General features: G+C 41.9%; 2 protein-coding genes across 4 annotated transcripts in view; one reads left to right on the top strand and one right to left on the bottom strand.

Annotated features, from left to right (window-relative positions):
- The first annotated feature begins 22 nt into the window (after positions 1-22).
- Positions 23-2745, top strand: cUnh11orf68 (chromosome Un C11orf68 homolog). Of its 2 annotated transcripts, none has more exons than XM_084110157.1 (2): positions 23-157; positions 1834-2745. In XM_084110157.1, the coding sequence occupies exon 2, from the start codon at positions 1835-1837 to the stop codon at positions 2561-2563; it is 729 nt and encodes a 242-aa protein (XP_083966283.1). In that variant the 5' UTR covers positions 23-157; position 1834; the 3' UTR covers positions 2564-2745. The 2 variants fall into 2 exon arrangements, with proteins under 2 accessions (XP_083966283.1, XP_083966282.1); XM_084110156.1 differs by having other exon boundaries at positions 68-208.
- Positions 2746-7235: 4490 nt separating this feature from the next.
- The window catches only part of rela (v-rel avian reticuloendotheliosis viral oncogene homolog A), a 30279-nt gene continuing 14624 nt past the window's right edge, over positions 7236-22890 (bottom strand). Inside the window, exons 7-13 of one of the 2 annotated variants that reach the window (XR_014605238.1) lie at positions 20629-20733; positions 19075-19290; positions 17880-17957; positions 17713-17802; positions 11327-11748; positions 9593-10254; positions 7236-9520 (exon numbers count right to left, since the gene is read on the bottom strand). Coding sequence is in view for 1 of the 2 variants with exons in the window: in XM_084107616.1 (XP_083963742.1) it covers positions 9961-10254; positions 11327-11748; positions 17713-17802; positions 17880-17957; positions 19075-19290; positions 20629-20733 (1205 nt within the window). In the remaining variant the exon portion in view is untranslated. Of the gene's footprint in view, positions 10255-11326; positions 11749-17712; positions 17803-17879; positions 17958-19074; positions 19291-20628; positions 20734-22890 lie in introns of both variants that reach the window. The other variant, XM_084107616.1, reaches the window with a different exon arrangement.

A 22890-nucleotide genomic window follows, 5' to 3' on the forward strand; every position in this document is an offset into this window, starting at 1 on the left:
TTTATTATTGTTTTTCTTCTACACCAGCGCGCCATTACAGTTGGTGGCGGAAATGCGCTAACAGAAAGTGCCAACCATGATAAAACAAAGAAGAAGAAGAAGAAGAAGAAGAAGAAGAGGACTAAGCGGAAGCCGGAAGTGTTGAGGCGGAAAGCGGGTGAGAGCCGCAGTGACTCAGCAGAGTTTTGCTAGAAAAACACACTACAGAGTGAGAATTTTACACTTTTAATACATTTAATATGGCAAGGAACATATTAAAAATGATGATACTGGGTTTTGCGATTAAATATGCGATTTTGTATCATGCCTGATGATGAACAGTGAAGATCTGATGATACAGACGCAAAAAACACCAACAAAAACATCTTACGAGAACGTTTTGCCTATAACGTTCCCTATAAGTTATCAGTTCTGAATGTTTTCAGAAAGTTCACACGTTTTCTTGGTTCTGTGAACGTTAGAGGAAACATTAAAGGAAAGTTCAATTGTATCATTATGGGAATGTTACTTTTGAACGTTCTGAAACAAACTAACATTTAAAAACATTAGATGAACGTTCAACTAAAATGTCTCAGAAAAACCTTCCATGAACGATGTATTAATAACATTTTTCTGCTAATGTTTTGAAACCGTTTTAAAGACTAGTGGCCGGTTACATAAACTGCTTAGACTAGTTTTACAAGTTAGACATCAACTTGTTTTCTTTAAAACTTTAATCCAGTTACATAAAAACTACATTAGTCTAATTTAAATCCCCAAAATAAGACAAATTACCCCCTTATTAACTGCTAGTTGGTCAGACTAGTTCTTAAAACAGTGTTAAAGACTAATTTTATACAACTGACCCCATATAACTTGTAAATAAACGTTCTATTAACGTTACGTTCATAACATTGGCAGAACGTTAGTCATAGTTCAGAGAATGTTCATCTGACATGATTCAAAACTGCATATTTAAAGGCGCAGTAAGCGATTTCTGAGAAACACTGATGAACGAGCAGCACAACACACTTGTAGCCAATCAGCAGTCAGGGGCGTGTCCGCTCATTAGGGGGGAGGGGCCTGTGTTGCATAGCGTGAGTTTGGGGGCGGAGCTATAAAGGTAGAGGCGTGTTTGTTTGGGGTGATTTCTCAGAAATAGCGTACTGCACCTTTAATCAAGTATAGGCCTAGTCATTTTAATACGTTTATCGCTGTATTATACCATTTGTCTGTTTGATTATATATTCAGGTGTGTGTATATCAAATCGTTAACACAAAAACATGTTTTTTTCATCTAACGTTTTTGAAACGGTGTTACAGATGGTTTAGAGAACTTATTCACAAGTAACGTTCCCATATTGTTTGCAGAATTGTAAATTCCCTTAAACTCCCCCTGTGGTGAAGATCCAGCGTTTAATGTTGTTTATGTGTCTATGTGGTGTTTTTAATATGCTTTAAGACAAACCATGTGTAAATTCATAAGTCGACACCATTGCTGAGTATTTCCTCCTTAAAACTGCAGTGAACCAAAGACAGTCTCAAAAACACGCTTTGAAATCGCTGGTGTTTCTGACGTCACAAACTACCTTGTAACCAATCAGATCAACGTGTGATCGTCAACCAGTGGATCTCTGAGCTGAGTGAGTGAGTGGAGGCGGGGCTCATTTGCATATTCATAGAGCATACTAAATGAGGCAAGGGTGTCGAGTTACATTCAAGATATTTTAAGGCATGAAGAATTTTTATTCAAGGAAAAAACCTTGAGAATAATGTTGGTGATCAAAGATGAGTTTTAAGGGATAATAATAATAGTTAATAATAATAATAATAGCGTTTTCATTGTTTGTACAGTATGGCGGAGGACGAGGCCGGTCGCTCCGAGCAGCTCTCCGCCGAGGATTACGCGGCCGAGGCCATGGCCGCCGACATGGACCCCTGGATCATCTTCGACGCGCGCAAGACGCCCCGCGCGGAGTTCAGCGGCTGGCTAGAGTCGAACCGGCCGTCGCAGGTGAGCCGCTACGCAGCGCGCGAGGGCGATCGGCCGGTGGGATGGATCGCGGTCCGCGGCCCGCACTACTGCAAGGAGACCGGAGACGTGGACGGGCTTCAGGACAGCTGGGAGACGCTGCTAGCCAGCGGACGTAGCGTCACCTACCACACCATACGAGAGCTAGCGCTAAACCACAGGGTCCTTGTCGGGAAGTGGCTAATGCATCTGGACACGGGCTTCAAGGTGGACCGCGCCTGGGAGAGCATCGCTAGAGCCGCGCTGGACGGCAGGATCACCTCCGCTAAGGCTAGCCCGCGCGACCCGCGCTCCGACTCCAGGCACGTCATCTGCGTTTACAACCAGAACTTCACGGACGAGGAGCAGGTGATGCGTTTGGACGCCACCATCCGCGCGGCCGGCGTCAAGTGCGTGCTCTACTACAAGCCCGACGTCTACACGTACCTGGGCATCTACCGCAACAACCGCTGGAAGCTCTGCCCCACCATCTACGAGAGCATGTTCGACCTGGAGAGCGTCCCTCGCCGCTCGCACATCATCGACAAGGTCACCAATCTGGAGGTCACCTGACCAAACACTCGTTCCTTTTGTAGAGGCGTTGCCGATTTCTGTTTCGTTATGTTGGAAATGACGATGATTATGATGCCAAAAGGGCTTTGATTTGTGTTTTTCCTTTTAAACTTTTTTTTTTGTATTCAACGTTCGTTCGGTTCATTTGTTCTTGTGCCAAATAAACATCAAGGATATTTTCAGTTGTGTCTCTCAGTGAAGTGTCTCTCCAGTAACGCACATTCTGCAGTTGTTCGCATCGATTACAGCTCGTGTGATCGTACAAAAGCACACTTTAATGTGTAAAATTTAAGTTGAAAAACTTAAACTAAATGAGAATTAGAAATGATGCCTTGGCAATAAACTAGAGCTGCACGATTAATGGTTAAAAGATTTGTTGAATCATTCGTTCAAGTGATTCATTTTAAAAAAAAGTGCTGATTCGTGCAGAAATGAAACGAGTGAACTCTTTGAGTGAGTCATTGAATCAGTCATTCAAGATATCTGTTCAAAAAAGCTGATTGATCCAGTAATGAAACGAGTGAACTCTTTGAGTGAGTCATTGAATCAATCATTCAAGATATTTGTTCAAAAACGCTGATTGATCCAGTAATGAAACGAGTGAACTCTTTGAGTGAGTCATTGAATCAATCATTCAAGATATTTGTTCAAAAACGCTGATTCATCCAGTAATGAAACGAGTGAACTCTTTGAGTGAGTCATTGAATCAGTCATTCAAGATATCTGTTCAAAAACGCTGATTGATCCAGTAATGAAACGAGTGAACTCTTTGAGTGAGTCATTGAATCAATCATTCAAGATATCTGTTCAAAAACGCTGATTGATCCAGTAATGAAACGAGTGAACTCTTTGAGTGAGTCATTGAATCAATCATTCAAGATATATGTTCAAAAACGCTGATTGATCCAGTAATGAAACGAGTGAACTCTTTGAGTGAGTCGTTGAATCAGTCATTCAAGATATCTGTTCAAAAACGCTGATTCATCCAGTAATGAAACGAGTGAACTCTTTGAGTGAGTCATTGAATCAGTCATTCAAGATATCTGTTCAAAAACGCTGATTGATCCAGTAATGAAACGAGTGAACTCTTTGAGTGAGTCATTGAATCAATCATTCAAGATATTTGTTCAAAAACGCTGATTGATCCAGTAATGAAACGAGTGAACTCTTTGAGTGAGTCATTGAATCAATCATTCAAGATATTTGTTCAAAAACGCTGATTCATCCAGTAATGAAACGAGTGAACTCTTTGAGTGAGTCATTGAATCAGTCATTCAAGATATCTGTTCAAAAACGCTGATTCATCCAGTAATGAAACGAGTGAACTCTTTGAGTGAGTCATTGAATCAGTCATTCAAGATATCTGTTCAAAAACGCTGATTGATCCAGTAATGAAACGAGTGAACTCTTTGAGTGAGTCATTGAATCAATCATTCAAGATATCTGTTCAAAAACGCTGATTGATCCAGTAATGAAACGAGTGAACTCTTTGAGTGAGTCGTTGAATCAGTCATTCAAGATATCTGTTCAAAAACGCTGATTCATCCAGTAATGAAACGAGTGAACTCTTTGAGTGAGTCATTGAATCAGTCATTCAAGATATCTGTTCAAAAACGCTGATTCATCCAGTAATGAAACGAGTGAACTCTTTGAGTGAGTCATTGAATCAGTCATTCAAGATATCTGTTCAAAAACGCTGATTCATCCAATAATGAAACGAGTGAACTCTTTGAGTGAGTCATTGAATCAGTCATTCAAGATATCTGTTCAAAAACGCTGATTGATCCAGTAATGAAACGAGTGAACTCTTTGAGTGAGTCATTGAATCAGTCATTCAAGATAGCTGTTCAAAAACGCTGATTCATCCAGTAATGAAACGAGTGAACTCTTTGAGTGAGTCATTGAATCAGTCATTCAAGATATCTGTTCAAAAACGCTGATTCATCCAGTAATGAAACGAGTGAACTCTTTGAGTGAGTCATTGAATCAGTCATTCAAGATATCTGTTCAAAAACGCTGATTCATCCAATAATGAAACGAGTGAACTCTTTGAGTGAGTCATTGAATCAGTCATTCAAGATATCTGTTCAAAAACGCTGATTGATCCAGTAATGAAACGAGTGAACTCTTTGAGTGAGTCATTGAATCAGTCATTCAAGATATCTGTTCAAAAACGCTGATTGATCCAGTAATGAAACGAGTGAACTCTTTGAGTGAGTCATTGAATCAATCATTCAAGATATTTGTTCAAAAACGCTGATTCATCCAGTAATGAAACGAGTGAACTCTTTGAGTGAGTCATTGAATCAGTCATTCAAGATATCTGTTCAAAAACGCTGATTCATCCAGTAATGAAACGAGTGAACTCTTTGAGTGAGTCATTGAATCAGTCATTCAAGATATCTGTTCAAAAACGCTGATTGATCCAGTAATGAAACGAGTGAACTCTTTGAGTGAGTCATTGAATCAGTCATTCAAGATATCTGTTCAAAAACGCTGATTGATCCAGTAATGAAACGAGTGAACTCTTTGAGTGAGTCATTGAATCAATCATTCAAGATATCTGTTCAAAAACGCTGATTCATCCAGTAATGAAACGAGTGAACTCTTTGAGTGAGTCATTGAATCAGTCATTCAAGATATCTGTTCAAAAACGCTGATTCATCCAGTAATGAAACGAGTGAACTCTTTGAGTGAGTCATTGAATCAATCATTCAAGATATCTGTTCAAAAACGCTGATTGATCCAGTAATGAAACGAGTGAACTCTTTGAGTGAGTCATTGAATCAGTCATTCAAGATATCTGTTCAAAAACGCTGATTGATCCAGTAATGAAACGAGTGAACTCTTTGAGTGAGTCATTGAATCAATCATTCAAGATATCTGTTCAAAAACGCTGATTCATCCAGTAATGAAACGAGTGAACTCTTTGAGTGAGTCATTGAATCAGTCATTCAAGATATCTGTTCAAAAACGCTGATTCATCCAGTAATGAAACGAGTGAACTCTTTGAGTGAGTCATTGAATCAATCATTCAAGATATCTGTTCAAAAACGCTGATTGATCCAGTAATGAAACGAGTGAACTCTTTGAGTGAGTCGTTGAATCAGTCATTCAAGATATCTGTTCAAAAACGCTGATTCATCCAGTAATGAAACGAGTGAACTCTTTGAGTGAGTCATTGAATCAGTCATTCAAGATATCTGTTCAAAAACGCTGATTCATCCAGTAATGAAACGAGTGAACTCTTTGAGTGAGTCATTGATTCAATCATTCAAGATATCTGTTCAAAAACGCTGATTGATCCAGTAATGAAACGAGTGAACTCTTTGAGTGAGTCGTTGAATCAGTCATTCAAGATATCTGTTCAAAAACGCTGATTCATCCAGTAATGAAACGAGTGAACTCTTTGAGTGAGTCATTGAATCAGTCATTCAAGATATCTGTTCAAAAACGCTGATTCATCCAGTAATGAAACGAGTGAACTCTTTGAGTGAGTCATTGATTCAATCATTCAAGATATCTGTTCAAAAACGCTGATTCATCCAGTAATGAAACGAGTGAACTCTTTGAGTGAGTCATTGATTCAATCATTCAAGATATCTGTTCAAAAACGCTGATTCATCCAGTAATGAAACGAGTGAACTCTTTGAGTGAGTCATTGATTCAATCATTCAAGATATTTGTTCAAAAACGCTGATTCATCCAGTAATGAAACGAGTGAACTCTTTGAGTGAGTCATTGATTCAATCATTCAAGATATCTGTTCAAAAACGCTGATTCATCCAGTAATGAAACGAGTGAACTCTTTGAGTGAGTCATTGATTCAATCATTCAAGATATCTGTTCAAAAACGCTGATTGATCCAGTAATGAAACGAGTGAACTCTTTGAGTGAGTCGTTGAATCAATCATTCAAGATATATGTTCAAAAACGCTGATTGATCCAGTAATGAAACGAGTGAACTCTTTGAGTGAGTCGTTGAATCAGTCATTCAAGATATCTGTTCAAAAACGCTGATTCATCCAGTAATGAAACGAGTGAACTCTTTGAGTGAGTCATTGAATCAGTCATTCAAGATATCTGTTAAAAAACGCTGATTCATCCAGTAATGAAACGAGTGAACTCTTTGAGTGAGTCATTGAATCAGTCATTCAAGATATCTGTTCAAAAACGCTGATTCATCCAGTAATGAAACGAGTGAACTCTTTGAGTGAGTCATTGAATCAGTCATTCAAGATATCTGTTCAAAAACGCTGATTCATCCAGTAATGAAACGAGTGAACTCTTTGAGTGAGTCATTGAATCAGTCATTCAAGATATCTGTTCAAAAACGCTGATTCATCCAGTAATGAAACGAGTGAACTCTTTGAGTGAGTCATTGATTCAATCATTCAAGATATCTGTTCAAAAACGCTGATTCATCCAGTAATGAAACGAGTGAACTCTTTGAGTGAGTCATTGATTCAATCATTCAAGATATTTGTTCAAAAACGCTGATTCATCCAGTAATGAAACGAGTGAACTCTTTGAGTGAGTCATTGATTCAATCATTCAAGATATCTGTTCAAAAACGCTGATTCATCCAGTAATGAAACGAGTGAGTTCATCCTAAATCAACGAGACTCGGTTCGTTCGGTTCGTTCTCTGCGCCACATAAACAACCAGGACATTTTCAACAGTTGTTGCATTTATTACAGCTCGTATAATAGTACAAAAGCATTTAGTTTGTACACACCTGCAGGAAGGCCACAGAAACATCGAATGAACACGTTACATGAATGCGTACAGATACTCAGAGGCATACAGCTTCAGATCAGAGTATATACACACGTTAGAAGGACTGGAAACGGCAGCAGAAGCTCATGCTGATGAACGCCAGTGGAAGATTAGCACACACACACCAACACTGTCAGATCAACAGCGGAGCGGTGGTCACCAGGAGGACACTAAAGCACTGTAGATCTATACTGTAGATCACTCTATACTGTAGATCTATACTGTAGATCACTCTATACTGTAGATCTATACTGTAGATCTATATCTGATAACTTCAGCTTCATGATTGAAATAGTGCAGTTTTATTTAAACATCAGATCTAAACTATAAACTGCCTGTGTTTGGATCTCTGTGAACCGGCCGTGAGGTGCTCTAGCGCTCTGGAGTTTAACATTAAAATGTTGTTTTAATTTTACTGATTTCATTTTAGTGGTTAAACTAATATTAAATGTTAAACTAGTATTTTTCTCCAAAATTCCAGTGTATTTTCTTTTTTTGTGCGTGTGCGTGTGGAAATGCTGGATTTCATTTTAATGGTTACATTAAATTCTAGTAATTAAAAAATTTAATTTATGAAACTTTTCAAATTTTAATAAATACAGTTTAACAAAAACGACATGTTTAGGCCCCTGTGTGTTTTCCGTTTTAATGTTTCTGGATTACGTTTTAATGGTTTAATTAAATTTGAATAATCAAAAATCATGTATGAAAATTCAGCAATTCATAGAACTTTAACGATTTAATAATTTACTAAAATCTTTACAATAATAAGGTTTTTTATAAAAAGGGTTAGGGTTTTTTTTTCAGAAAAGCTGTTTTTATGGTCCAGTACAATTTAAAAAAAAAAAAAAATTATGGTAATCAAATTAACAAATAAATCCTTTAAAATTGAAAAAGCAAAAAAAAATTAAAATAGGCAAACAACAATAAAACAAGGAAGACAATTGTGTGATATTCCTTACAAGATAATGTGTTATTACACTTATTGCTAAAGTACATTCTACTGTACAATGATAATATATTTCGCATCTCAGAAATCATAGATTCTCTGTAAGGACGTGTAACTAAAGCTCAGTGTTTCTAAGGCTGTGATTGGCTGAGATGCTTGATGAGGCTGTAATTCTGCGCTGTGATTGGCTGACATGCTTGATGAGGCTGTAATTCTGTGCTGTGATTGGCTGAGATGCTTGATAAGGCTCTAATTCTGCGCTGTGATTGGCTGAGCTGCATGATGAGGCTGTAATTCTGCACTGTGATTGGCTGAGATGCTTGATAAGGCTCTAATTCTGCGCTGTGATTGGCTGAGCTGCATGATGAGTCAGTAATTCTGCACTGTGATTGGCTGAGCTGCTTGATAAGGCTGTAATTCTGCGCTGTGATTGGCTGAGCTGCTTGATAAGGCTGTAATTCTGCGCTGTGATTGGCTGAGCTGCTTGATGAGGCTGTAATTCTGCACTGTGATTGGCTGAGATGCTTGATGAGGCTGTAATTCTGTGCTGTGATTGGCTGAACTGCTTGATGAGGCTGTAATTCTGCACTGTGATTGGCTGAGATGCTTGATAAGGCTGTAATTCTGCGCTGTGATTGGCTGAGCTGCTTGATGAGGCTGTAATTCTGCACTGTGATTGGCTGAGATGCTTGATGAGGCTGTAATTCTGTGCTGTGATTGGCTGAACTGCTTGATGAGGCTGTAATTCTGCACTGTGATTGGCTGAGATGCTTGATAAGGCTGTAATTCTGCGCTGTGATTGGCTGAGCTGCTTGATGAGTCAGTAATTCTGCACTGTGATTGGCTGAGCTGCTTGATAAGGCTGTAATTCTGCACTGTGATTGGCTGAGCTGCTTGATGAGTCAGTAATTCTGCACTGTGGTTGGCTGAGATGCTTGATAAGGCTGTAATTCTGCACTGTGATTGGCTGAACTGCTTGATGAGCCAGTAATTCTGCGCTGTGATTGGCTGAGCTGCTTGATGAGTCAGTAATTCTGCACTGTGATTGGCTGAGATGCTTGATAAGGCTGTAATTCTGCGCTGTGATTGGCTGAGCTGCTTGATGAGGCTAATTCTGCGCTGTGATTGGCTGAACTGCTTGATGAGGCTGTAATTCTGCACTGTGATTGGCTGAACTGCTTGATGAGGCTGTAATTCTGCGCTGTGATTGGCTGAACTGCTTGATGAGGCTGTAATTCTGTGCTGTGATTGGCTGAGCTGCTTGATGAGGCTGTAATTCTGCGCTGTGATTGGCTGAAGGCTGTAATTCTGCGCTGTGATTGGCTGAAGGCTGTAATTCTGCGCTGTGATTGGCTGAAGGTTGTAATTCTGCGCTGTGATTGGCTGAAGGCTGTAATTCTGTGCTGTGATTGGCTGAGCTGCTTGATGAGGCTGTAATTCGTGCTGTGATTGGCTTAATAAGGCACTGCTGTTTATAGAGACGAGGTTTATTCTACCTCACTGTACACAAGATACACATCTGATCCAAAACCGCCACCCAATATAATCTCGTATGTATTGTGTCTGAAAGGGTTCATCAGAGACGGTGTGTTTCAGGACTGAGCGTTCGTTGGTCTTCGGAGTAACTCCTTCGCCTCGGCCTGAACAAGAGTCTTGGGTCGCCGCTGCTTTAGGTGGGGTGTCCGGAGAGGAAGCCCATGTGATTGCTGCTGGTGAAGATGGACATGAAGCGGTCGTCGTCGATGGAGTTCAGCACCTCCAGGTCGTCGAGCACCGCGGACGCCGGGCTGGAGCCGCTCTCCATCATGGGCTCGTTCTGCAGGAGACTGGCGATGCTGGGGGGGAAGCTCATCCAGGTGGAGCTGTTGGCCGAGGGATCCGCCGGCTGATCCGGGACCTCTCCGGCGCTCGCCGTGGTCATGTGACACGCGGACTTCCCCATCGACTCGCCGCCTAACATGGCCTGGAACACAGATATTAGCATTACAACTATTAAAGAGGTTTCCGCTCTGTGAAATAAAGCTGAAAGAAACTAAAATATAAATTAGAAATGATGCCTTGGCAATACACTAGAGCTGCAGGATTAATGGTAAAAGATTCAAACACACACACATGATCTTACTCTTAAATGACAGAGAATTGGGTTCTGCCTATTAAAGCTTTGACATGAACGATCACAGCGAACGTTTAAACGAGTGAAGCCTTTATGAGCGAGTCATTGAATCATTCATTCAAGAGATTCGCTGATTCATCCAGTAATGAAACAAGCCTTTATGAGCGAGTCACTGAATCATTCACTCAAGAGATTCGCTGATTCATCCAGTAATGAAACAAGATTCACCCAGAATCCTGCGGCTCTACAATAAACTGACATAAGTTTAAGTTGAAGCACTAAAATCATCAACAGGAAATAAATAATAAATAAAACACTGAAATAAAAATAAAACAACCCTAAATAGCAACAGTGTGTATATTTAGCGGCATCTAGTGGTGAGGTTGCGAATTACACCCAACAGAAGTTACGGTGGCCGACAGGAAGTGATGTCGTCGTCTGAGACAGCAGAGAGTAGTTAAACAATGAGGTTTCTTTACAAAGATAAATTAAGAAATTAGGTTTACTTGATTATTCAGTAAAACGATGTTATTGCGAACATTATTGTGACTTGTTCATCATTGTGTCAGTGTTTTATTCGCTGGCTTTAGCTGAAGCTTCTTATCATGAAGAACAACACAGTGCCGAAACGCGTTTGTCCGCTCAGGGCCACCGTAGAAACACGTCGATGTAAGCGGACCCGCGGTGTGTGTAGAGAGAAACGCCCCATTCTAAGCTAATAAACACAAAACGGTTCGTTAAGTAAGCTCTTTATACACCACTGAGAACATAGATATGAGTATGATATCGCATTTCTGTCCACAGATCCTCCTGAATATTACACACTGCACCTTTAAATAAACGACACTACAATTACCATGTAACTAAAAACATGAAAACAAAAGCTAATTGGGAATCTGAGTAAGCGTAAGCGAGCGCTGACCTGGAACTCGTCGATGTTGATGTTGTCGACGTCGCCCTGCACCTCGGAGAAGCTGGGGAACTCTGGGATGTCGTCCTCCACCCGGAAGGTGTTCTGCATGTCCTGGGGAACCGCACTCGAGGCGCTCGCGGCGTTCAGCGGCTCCGCCGACATGAAGTTCCCCAGGCTGAAGCCCAGGTCCGCCATGTTGACGGTGGAGAAGTCGCCGGGCTGCTGTGTGTTGGTGAAGCTGCTCACCGACACGGCTTTGGGCTGAGAGTCGACGGTCAGCGTGTGCAGGAACTTCCAGGTGTCGCCGACCGACGTCTGCGGCTCCACCTTCAGGGAGCTCTGGGCCGGCTGAGCGAAGAGCTGTCCCGGGGCCGGCTCGTAGAACGAGGAGGGCAGGGGCTTCATCGCGGGGCCCGACACACACGCCGGCACTGGGACACAACGAGTCAGTGAATCATTCAGACACACACAACGAGTCAGTGAATCATTCAGACACACACAACGAGTCAGTGAATCATTCAGACACACACGCCGGCACTGGGACACAACGAGTCAGTGAATCATTCAGACACACACAACGAGTAAGTGAATCATTCAGACACACACAACGAGTCAGTGAATCATTCAGACACACACAACGAGTCAGTGAATCATTCAGACACACACAACGAGACAGTGAATCATTCAGACACACACGCCGGCACTGGAACACAACGAGTCAGTGAATCATTCAGACACACACAACGAGTCAGTGAATCATTCAGACACACACGCCGGCACTGGAACACAACGAGTCAGTGAATCATTCAGACACACACAACGAGTCAGTGAATCATTCAGACACACACAACGAGTCATTCAGACACACACAACGAGTCAGTGAATCATTCAGACACACACAACGAGTCAGTGAATCATTCAGACACACACAAACGAGTCAGTGAATCATTCAGACACACACAACGAGTCAGTGAATCATTCAGACACACACAACGAGTCAGTGAATCATTCAGACACACACGCCGGCACTGGGACACAACGAGTCAGTGAATCATTCAGACACACACAACGAGTCAGTGAATCATTCAGACACACACAACGAGTCAGTGAATCATTCAGACACACACAACGAGTCAGTGAAACACAACGAGTCAGTGAATCATTCAGACACACAACGAGTCAGTGAAACACAGCGAGTCAGTGAATCATTCAGACACACACAACGAGTCAGTGAAACACAACGAGTCAGTGAATCATTCAGACACACACAACGATTCAGTGAATCATTCAGACACACACGCCGGCACTGAAACACGAGTCAGTGAATCATTCAGACACACACACACCGACACTGAAACACGAGTCAGTGAATCATTCAGACACACACACGCCGGCACTGAAACACAGCGAGTCAGTGAATCATTCAGACACACACGCCGGCACTGAAACACAGCGAGTCAGTGAATCATTCAGACACACACAATGAGTCAGTGAAACACAACGAGTCAGTGAATCATTCAGACACACACGCCGGCACTGTAACACAACGAGTCAGTGAATCATTCAGACACACACAATGAGTCAGTGAAACACAACGAGTCAGTGAATCATTCAGACACACACAACGAGTCAGTGAAACACAACGAGTCAATGAATCATTCAGACACACACACACCGACACTGAAACACGAGTCAGTGAATCATTCAAACACACACACGCCGGCACTGAAACACAGTGAGTCAGTGAAACACAACGAGTCAGTGAATCATTCAGACACACACACACACCGACACTGAAACACGAGTCAGTGAATCATTCAAACACACACACGCCGGCACTGAAACACAGCGAGTCAGTGAATCACTCAGACACACACAATGAGTCAGTGAAACACAACGAGTCAGTGAATCATTCAGACACACACAACGAGTCAGTGAAACACAACGAGTCAATGAATCATTCAGACACACACAACGAGTCAGTGAAACACAGCGAGTCAGTGAATCATTCAGACACACACAACGAGTCAGTGAATCATTCAGACACACACACGCCGACACTGAAACACAACGAGTCAGTGAATCATTCAGACACACACACGCCGACACTGAAACACGAGTCAGTGAATCATTCAGACACACACACATTCACACATTTTACATAGGAATAATATTTCATTGTTTTTACTGTATTTTTTGTATTTTTAATAAAATAAATGTAGCCTTGGTGAGCAGAAGAAACTTTAAAAAACAAAACGTTTGAACGGTAGTGCATAAATATCCAGTATTTCATAAATGATGACCATGTAGCATCAGCTAATGCATGTTCAATGGTTCAGCCGGTGGATAACTGGTGTATTACTGGTGTATTACTGGGGGATAACTGGGGGACAACTGGGGGACAACTGGGGGATAACTGGAGTATTACTGGGGGATAACTGGGGGATAACTGGGGGACAACTGGTGTATTATTGGGGGATAACTGGGGGATAACTGGTGTATTACTGGGGGATAACTGGGGGACAACTGGGGGACAACTGGGGTATAACTGGTGTATTACTGGGGGATAACTGGGGGACAACTGGGGGACAACTGGTGTATTACTGGGGGATAACTGGGGGATAACTGGTGTATTACTGGGGGATAACTGGGGGACAACTGGGGGACAACTGGTGGATAACTGGTGGATAACTGGGGGACAACTGGGGGACAACTGGGGGATAACTGGTGGATAACTGGGGGATAACTGGGGGATAAATGGAGTATTACTGGTGGATAACTGGGGGATAACTGGAGTATTACTGGTGTATTACTGGGGGATAACTGGTGTATTACTGGTGGATAACTGGGGGACAACTGGGGGATAACTGGTGGATAACTGGGGGATAACTGGTGTATTACTGGTGGATAACTGGGGGACAACTGGGGGATAACTGGTGGATAACTGGGGGATAACTGGTGTATTACTGGGGGATAACTGGTGTATTACTGGGGGATAACTGGGGGATAACTGGTGTATTACTGGGGGATAACTGGGGGACAACTGGGGGACAACTGGTGGATAACTGGTGGATAACTGGGGGACAACTGGGGGATAACTGGTGGATAACTGGGGGACAACTGGGGGATAACTGGTGGATAACTGGTGGATAACTGGGGGATAACTGGGGGATAACTGGGGGATAAATGGAGTATTACTGGTGGATAACTGGGGGATAACTGGAGTATTACTGGTGTATTACTGGGGGATAACTGGTGTATTACTGGTGGATAACTGGGGGACAACTGGGGGATAACTGGTGGATAACTGGGGGATAACTGGTGTATTACTGGTGGATAACTGGGGGACAACTGGGGGATAACTGGTGGATAACTGGGGGATAACTGGTGTATTACTGGGGGATAACTGGTGTATTACTGGGGGATAACTGGGGGACAACTGGGGTATAACTGGTGTATAACTGGTGTATTACTGGGGGATAACTGGGGGACAACTGGGGGACAACTGGGGTATAACTGGTGTATTACTGGGGGATAACTGGGGGACAACTGGGGGACAACTGGGGTATAACTGGTGTATTACTGGGGGATAACTGGGGGACAACTGGGGGACAACTGGTGTATTACTGGGGGATAACTGGGGGATAACTGGTGTATTACTGGGGGATAACTGGGGGACAACTGGGGGACAACTGGTGGATAACTGGTGGATAACTGGGGGACAACTGGGGGATAACTGGTGGATAACTGGTGGATAACTGGGGGATAACTGGGGGATAACTGGGGGATAAATGGAGTATTACTGGTGGATAACTGGGGGATAACTGGAGTATTACTGGTGTATTACTGGGGGATAACTGGTGTATTACTGGTGGATAACTGGGGGACAACTGGGGGATAACTGGTGGATAACTGGGGGATAACTGGTGTATTACTGGGGGATAACTGGTGTATTACTGGGGGATAACTGGGGGACAACTGGGGTATAACTGGTGTATAACTGGTGTATTACTGGGGGATAACTGGGGGATAACTGGGGGATAACTGGGGGACAACTGGTGGATAACTGGGGGATAACTGGGGGATAAATGGAGTATTACTGGTGGATAACTGGGGGATAACTGGAGTATTACTGGTGTATTACTGGGGGATAACTGGTGTATTACTGGTGGACAACTGGGGGATAACTGGTGGATAACTGGTGTATTACTGGGGGATAACTGGGGGACAACTGGGGTATAACTGGGGGATAACTGGGGGATAACTGGGGGACAACTGGGGGACAACTGGGGGACAACTGGTGGATAACTGGGGGATAACTGGGGGACAACTGGGGGATAACTGGGGGATAACTGGTGGATAACTGGTGAATAACTGGGGGATAACTGGGGGATAACTGGGGGATAACTGGGGGATAAATGGAGTATTACTGGTGGATAACTGGGGGATAACTGGAGTATTACTGGTGTATTACTGGGGGATAACTGGTGTATTACTGGTGGATAACTGGGGGACAACTGGGGGATAACTGGTGGATAACTGGGGGATAACTGGGGGATAACTGGGGGATAACTGGGGGATAACTGGTGGATAACTGGGGGATAACTGGGGGATAACTGGGGGATAACTGGGGGATAACTGGGGGATAACTGGGGGATAACTGGTGTATTACTGGGGGATAACTGGGGGACAACTGGGGGATAACTGGTGGATAACTGGTGGATAAATGGAGTATTACTGGTGGATAACTGGGGGATAACTGGAGTATTACTGGTGTATTACTGGGGGATAACTGGTGGATAACTGGGGGACAACTGGAGTATTACTGGTGTATTACTGGGAGATAACTGGGGGATAACTGGGGGATAACTGGGGGATAACTGGTGGATAACTGGTGGATAACTGGTGGATAACTGGTGGATAAATGGAGTATTACTGGTGGATAACTGGGGGATAACTGGGGGACAACTGGTGGATAACTGGTGGATAACTGGGGGACAACTGGTGGATATCTGGTGGATAACTGGTGGATAAATGGAGTATTACTGGTGGATAACTGGGGGATAACTGGAGTATTACTGGTGTATTACTGGGGGATAACTGGGGGATAACTGGTGTATTACTGGTGTATTACTAGTGGATAACTGGGGGATAACTGGAGTATTACTGGTGGATAACTGGTGTATTACTGGTGTATTACTGGGGGATAACTGGGGGACAACTGGGGTATAACTGGTGTATTACTGGTGGATAACTGGGGGATAACTGGGGGATAACTGGTGTATTACTGGGGGATAACTGGGGGACAACTGGTGGATAACTGGGGGACAACTGGGGGACAACTGGTGGATAACTGGTGGATAACTGGTGGATAACTGGGGGATAACTGGGGGATAACTGGGGGATAAATGGAGTATTACTGGTGGATAACTGGGGGATAACTGGAGTATTACTGGTGTATTACTGGGGGATAACTGGTGTATTACTGGTGGATAACTGGGGGACAACTGGTGTATTACTGGGGGATAACTGGGGGACAACTGGGGGATAACTGGTGGATAACTGGGGGATAACTGGTGTATTACTGGGGGATAACTGGTGTATTACTGGGGGATAACTGGGGGACAACTGGGGGATAACTGGTGGATAACTGGTGGATAAATGGAGTATTACTGGTGGATAACTGGGGGATAACTGGAGTATTACTGGTGTATTACTGGGGGATAACTGGTGGATAACTGGGGGATAACTGGAGTATTACTGGTGTATTACTGGGGGATAACTGGGGGATAACTGGGGGATAACTGGTGGATAACTGGTGGATAAATGGAGTATTACTGGTGGATAACTGGGGGATAACTGGGGGACAACTGGTGGATATCTGGTGGATAACTGGTGGATAAATGGAGTATTACTGGTGGATAACTGGGGGATAACTGGGGGACAACTGGTGGATATCTGGTGGATAACTGGTGGATAAATGGAGTATTACTGGTGGATAACTGGGGGACAACTGGGGGATAACTGGAGTATTACTGGTGGATAACTGGTGTATTACTGGGGGATAACTGGAGTATTACTGGGGGATAACTGGGGGATAACTGGAGTATTACTGGGGGATAACTGGTGTATTACTGGGGGATAACTGGAGTATTACTGGTGGATAACTGGTGGATAACTGGTGTATTACTGGGGGATAACTGGAGTATTACTGGTGGATAACTGGTGTATTACTAGTGGATAACTGGTGTATTACTGGTGTATTACTAGTGGATAACTGGGGGATAACTGGAGTATTACTGGTGGATAACTGGTGTATTACTGGTGGATAACTGGTGTATTACTGGGGGATAACTGGGGGATAACTGGAGTATTACTGGGGGATAACTGGTTACCTGGAGTGATGCTGGTGGCTGTGGGTTTGGACACGGCTAGAGTTCGTTTCGCTGTACTGAACGGCCGTCTGTCTGTCGGCATGGAGGATCCTGCACATAAAACACACACCTTCACTACAAAACTGACCTCCAACACCTTAACATGACCTGATCTGATAAACACACACCTGAAATCATGCTGCCGAGTTTGAGGTTCTGCAGCATCCCTTCTGTCCTCTTGCGCTTCTCCATCAGCCTGTGCTCGTCTGTCGTTTCACAACCAGAACCAACAACAACATGAGGGTGAGCACTCTCACTTCAGGTCAACTGTTAGTCTGAGAACGTAAATGCCTTATGTAAAACTATGGAAGCTTGTTTCTGCCATGGAATAAAATATTAAACAAGTAATTGTGACTTTAAATCTTGCAATTCTGACCTTTTATTCACAATTGTAATAATTCTGACTTTTTTCCGCAATTGCTAGTTTATATCTCGCAATTCTAACAATTTTTTTTCAAAATTGCGAATTTGTCTCGCAATTCTGACCTTTTTTTTTTTAATTGTGAGTTTATATCTCGCAATTCTGACTTTTTTTCTGACCATTTTTCATAATTGCGTTTATATCTCGCAATTCTGACCTTTTTCCGCAATTGCGAATTTGTGTCTCGCAATTCTGACCTTTTTTTTTTTGTGAGTTTTTATCTCACAATTCTGACAGTTTCGCAATTGCGAGTTTATATCTCGCAATTCTGACTTTTTTTCTGACCATTTTTCATAATTGCGTTTATATCTCGCAATTCTGACCTTTTTCCGCAATTGCGAGTTTATATCTTGCAATTCTAACAATTTTTTTTTCCGAAATTGCGAATTTGTCTCGCAATTCTGACCTTTTTTTTTTAATTGTGAGTTTTTATCTCACAATTCTGACAGTTTCGCAATTGCGAGTTTATATCTCGCAATTCTAACAATTTTTTTCCGCAATTGTGAATTTATATCTCACAATGACCATTTTTCGCAGTTGTAAGTTTACATCTCGCAATTCTGACCTTTTTTCACAATTTTGAGTTTATATCTCGCAATTCTGACCTTTTTTTCGCAATTGTGAATTTATATCTCACAATGACTGTTTTTCGCAGTTGTAAGTTTACATCTCGCAATTCTGAACATTTATTCGCAATAGTGAGTTTATAAGATATAATTAATATATAAACCTGCAATTAAAAAGGTAATTACAACTTTTTTATCTTTTCTAATCACAATTTTTTTAACTCGCAACTGTGGGAAAAAAAGTCAGAACTGTGAGATAAAAAATAGAAATGAGCTTTTTTATTTAGCATTCTGTGGCGTGAACCAGCTTCCACATGACAGAGCACATGGTCTCACCCGGGTCGGCGGGCAGGTACTGGAAGTCCATGGGCTCGCTGACCTCTCGGTCCGAGGGCCGGCGGAGCTGCATCTTCACCCGCACCGGCTCAGACAGGTTAGTGTCGTGGTACGGGGGCGTGCGAAACACGATGGCCACCTGACGGTGAACATCAGCCTGCGAGAACGAGCCCTTACTCTCCCACGAGTCCCGGAAGAAGCGCACCTCGATGTCCTCTGAGGGGAAGAGCACAGTAATGATCTGACCACAACCCCACAAACATCTCTGTACACTGCAATAAAGCGGAAATAAACTGAACGAAAATTAGAAATGTTGCCATGGCAATAACTGAAATAAGTACTAAATGTTAATAACTGGAAATAATTAAGAACTAAAACTAACACTGAAATAAATTAAACCTAAAAGAGCAATAAAAAAAATATTAAAAACACAATGAAACTAAAATTATTAACTATAATAACACTGCTGACGACACTTTGATCAGTTCCATTTCCATATGCTGCATTTCTACATCAGTAATTTTGTCTTTTATACCAAAAAAATATCTAAAAAAAACAAAACTAAATCAGTTTACTTCAGAAGTAAAATTCAAAGAAAACATCTTGAATTAATTTAACTTTTTTGGTAACACTTTACAATATGATTCCATTAGTTAACAACATTATTTAACATGAACTAATAACGCAACATACTTGTAAAGCATTTATTATTCTCAGTTGATGTTAATTTATTTCTGGAATAAAGTAAAATTAAAATAAAGTGCTTTTTAATATAGAAATTTAAAGAATAAAGATTTTAAAAAAAATTCAAATGAAAACTGCAAAATATTGATCAAATTTATAATAGTATCTCAGTGATACTAAAAACTAAACTGAACTAAACTAAAAATTACTAAACTAAACATTTTTGAAACTTGAAATAAAAGAAACACATTCAACTTATTTTGTTAGTTAGCTAGTTTCCAATGCATAATTTCTATTTTCAAATAACTAAAGTAATAAAATAACTAAAGCTTAAATAAAATTAAAAACTATATAGACATATTTGTAAAACTTCATAAAAATTACAAAAACACTAAAACTAACAAAAAAATAAAAAAATTCAAATATTAACATAAAACTTGAAATATTAATAGAATCTATAATAGTATCTCAGTGATACTAAAACTAAACTGAACTCAACGTAAAAAAAACGAAACAAAAAAAACAACATTTTTGTTACTTGAAATAAGATAAACGTATATAATATATTATATTAAAAAAATGTCCTGGCTCTTCCAAGCTTAATAATGGCAGTGAATTGCAACCAACAGACTGAAGCTCAAAAACGTGCATCCGTCCATCATAAAAGTGCATCCGTCCATCATAAAAGTGCATCTGTCCATCATAAAAGTGCATCTGTCCATCATAAAAGTGCATCTATGTGAACTTGTGAAAACTCATGAAAAAAAGAAAAACCTTTAACTAAAAAAAAAAAAAAAAAAAAACTAATTTAAAAAAAAACAATACCATACTAATGCCACTAAAATAACACTTTAAATCAATAACCCGCACCTTTCTGCACTTTGTCACACAGTAGGAAGATCTCGTCTCCCCCTCGGCAGCCGCCAGAGTTCCTGTTGACCCGACAGATCTTCAGCTCAGCAGTGTTCGGCGCTCCTGAGGAACACACACACAGATCAGCGGTTAATAACTCAATCCATCACACAGACACACACAGAACAGCGGTTAATAAACTCCATCATATTCACACACACGCTCAACGGTGTTCGGCGCTCCTGAGGAACACCACACACACACACACACACACATACACACACATACACACACAAGCACAGATCAGTGGTTAATAACTCCATTTCTGTCAGTACCACTACTGTCAAATACGATTGACAATTAGCATACAGTTTGGATTGGCGGTATGGTTCCGTTCTGCGCAGGCTAGCATGGATAAGAGCAGCAATAACCTCCCTTAGGGTAAACAGTACAGAACCAACATGAATGAATTTAACATAGTAGGATGTCCTGTTACTTTATCCTCTATAGTAAAAGACCTGGGTGTTATACTAGACTGCAACCTGTCTTTTGAAAATCATATTTCATATGTTACAAGAACAGCCTTTTTCCACCTTAGAAACATTGCTAAGCTACGTAACATGCTATCAGTTTCTGATGCAGAAAAGTTAGTTCATGCATTCATGACCTCGAGACTAGATTACTGTAATGCTTTATTAGCCGGTTGTCCTGCAACCTCAATAAACAAGCTACAGTTAGTCCAAATGCAGCCGCTAGAGTTCTTACTAGATCAAGAAAATATGATCATATAACACCAATTTTATCATCACTACATTGGTTACCTATAAAGTTCCGTATTAATTATAAGGTATTGCTACTGACTTATAAAGCCCTAAACGGTTTAGCTCCAGTCTATTTAACGGATCTTCTATCGCCCTATAATCCATCGCGCTCTTTAAGATCACTAAATTCGAGGCTTTTGGTCATACCTAGGATATCCAGATCCACCAAAGGAGGGAGAGCATTTTCACATTTAGCTCCAAAACTCTGGAATAGTCTTCCTGATACTGTTCGTTGCTCAGACTCGCTCTCCCAGTTTAAAACTAGATTAAAGACGCATCTCTTCAGCCAGGCATTCATATAATCCTTTTAATCTTACAGTTAAATCTGACCTCTAGTTCATAAACGCCAGAGGAGAACTGGCCCCCGACTGAGCCTGGGTTCTCCCAAGGTTTTTTTTTTCTCCATTAGGTCACCTGATGGAGTTTTTCGGTTCCTTGCCACTGTTGCCTTTGGCTTGCTCAGTTGGGGATATTTGGGATATTTAATTTAATTAATCAACCAACAATACTATTGATCAGCATTACCAAACGTGGACGTTTTCCACTAGAAACAAGCATTGATGTATTATTTTAATTTAATACTGTGAAGCTGCTTTGATACAATCTGTATTGTGAAAAGCGCTATATAAATAAACTTGACTTGACTTGACTTGACTTGAATGCATTGCAGATATCATTAATTCAAGATTTTAAAGTACAACATAAATCGAGAATTTAGTCTGATTCGAAGGGGAAACAGAATGCCATACTGCTGCACGAGAGGAGGATCTGGGGAGAGAGGAGGGTAATTATCTCCTGAGAAACGAGAGGATCTGGGGAAGGAGGAGGGTAATTAGCTCCTGAGAAACGAGAGGAGCTGTGGATGGAGGAGGGTAATTAGCTCCTGAGAAACGAGAGGAGCTGGGGATGGAGGAGGGTATATCTCCTGAGAAACGAGAGGAGCTGTGGATGGAGGAGGGTAATTAGCTCCTGAGAAACGAGAGGAGCTGGGGATGGAGGAGGGTATATCTCCTGAGAAACGAGAGGAGCTGTGGATGGAGGAGGGTAATTAGCTCCTGAGAAACGAGAGGAGCTGGGGATGGAGGAGGGTATATCTCCTGAGAAACGAGAGGAGCTGGGGATGGAGGAGGGTATATCTCCTGAGAAACGAGAGGAGCTGGGGATGGAGGAGGGTATATCTCCTGAGAAACGAGTGGATCTGTGGAGGGAGTAGGAGCTGGGGATGGAGGAGGGTATATCTCCGGAGAAACGAGAGGAGCTGGGGAGGGAGGAGGGTATATCTCCTGAGAAACGAGAGGAGCTGGGGATGGAGGAGGGTATATCTCCTGAGAAACGAGAGGAGCTGGGGAGGGAGGAGGGTATATCTCCTGAGAAACGAGAGGAGCTGGGGATGGAGGAGGGTATATCTCCTGAGAAACGAGAGGAGCTGGGGAGGGAGGAGGGTATATCTCCTGAGAAA

Source organism: Abramis brama (genome assembly GCF_963993115.1).
Source record: "Abramis brama genome assembly, chromosome: 3".
NCBI lineage: Eukaryota > Metazoa > Chordata > Actinopteri > Cypriniformes > Leuciscidae > Abramis > Abramis brama.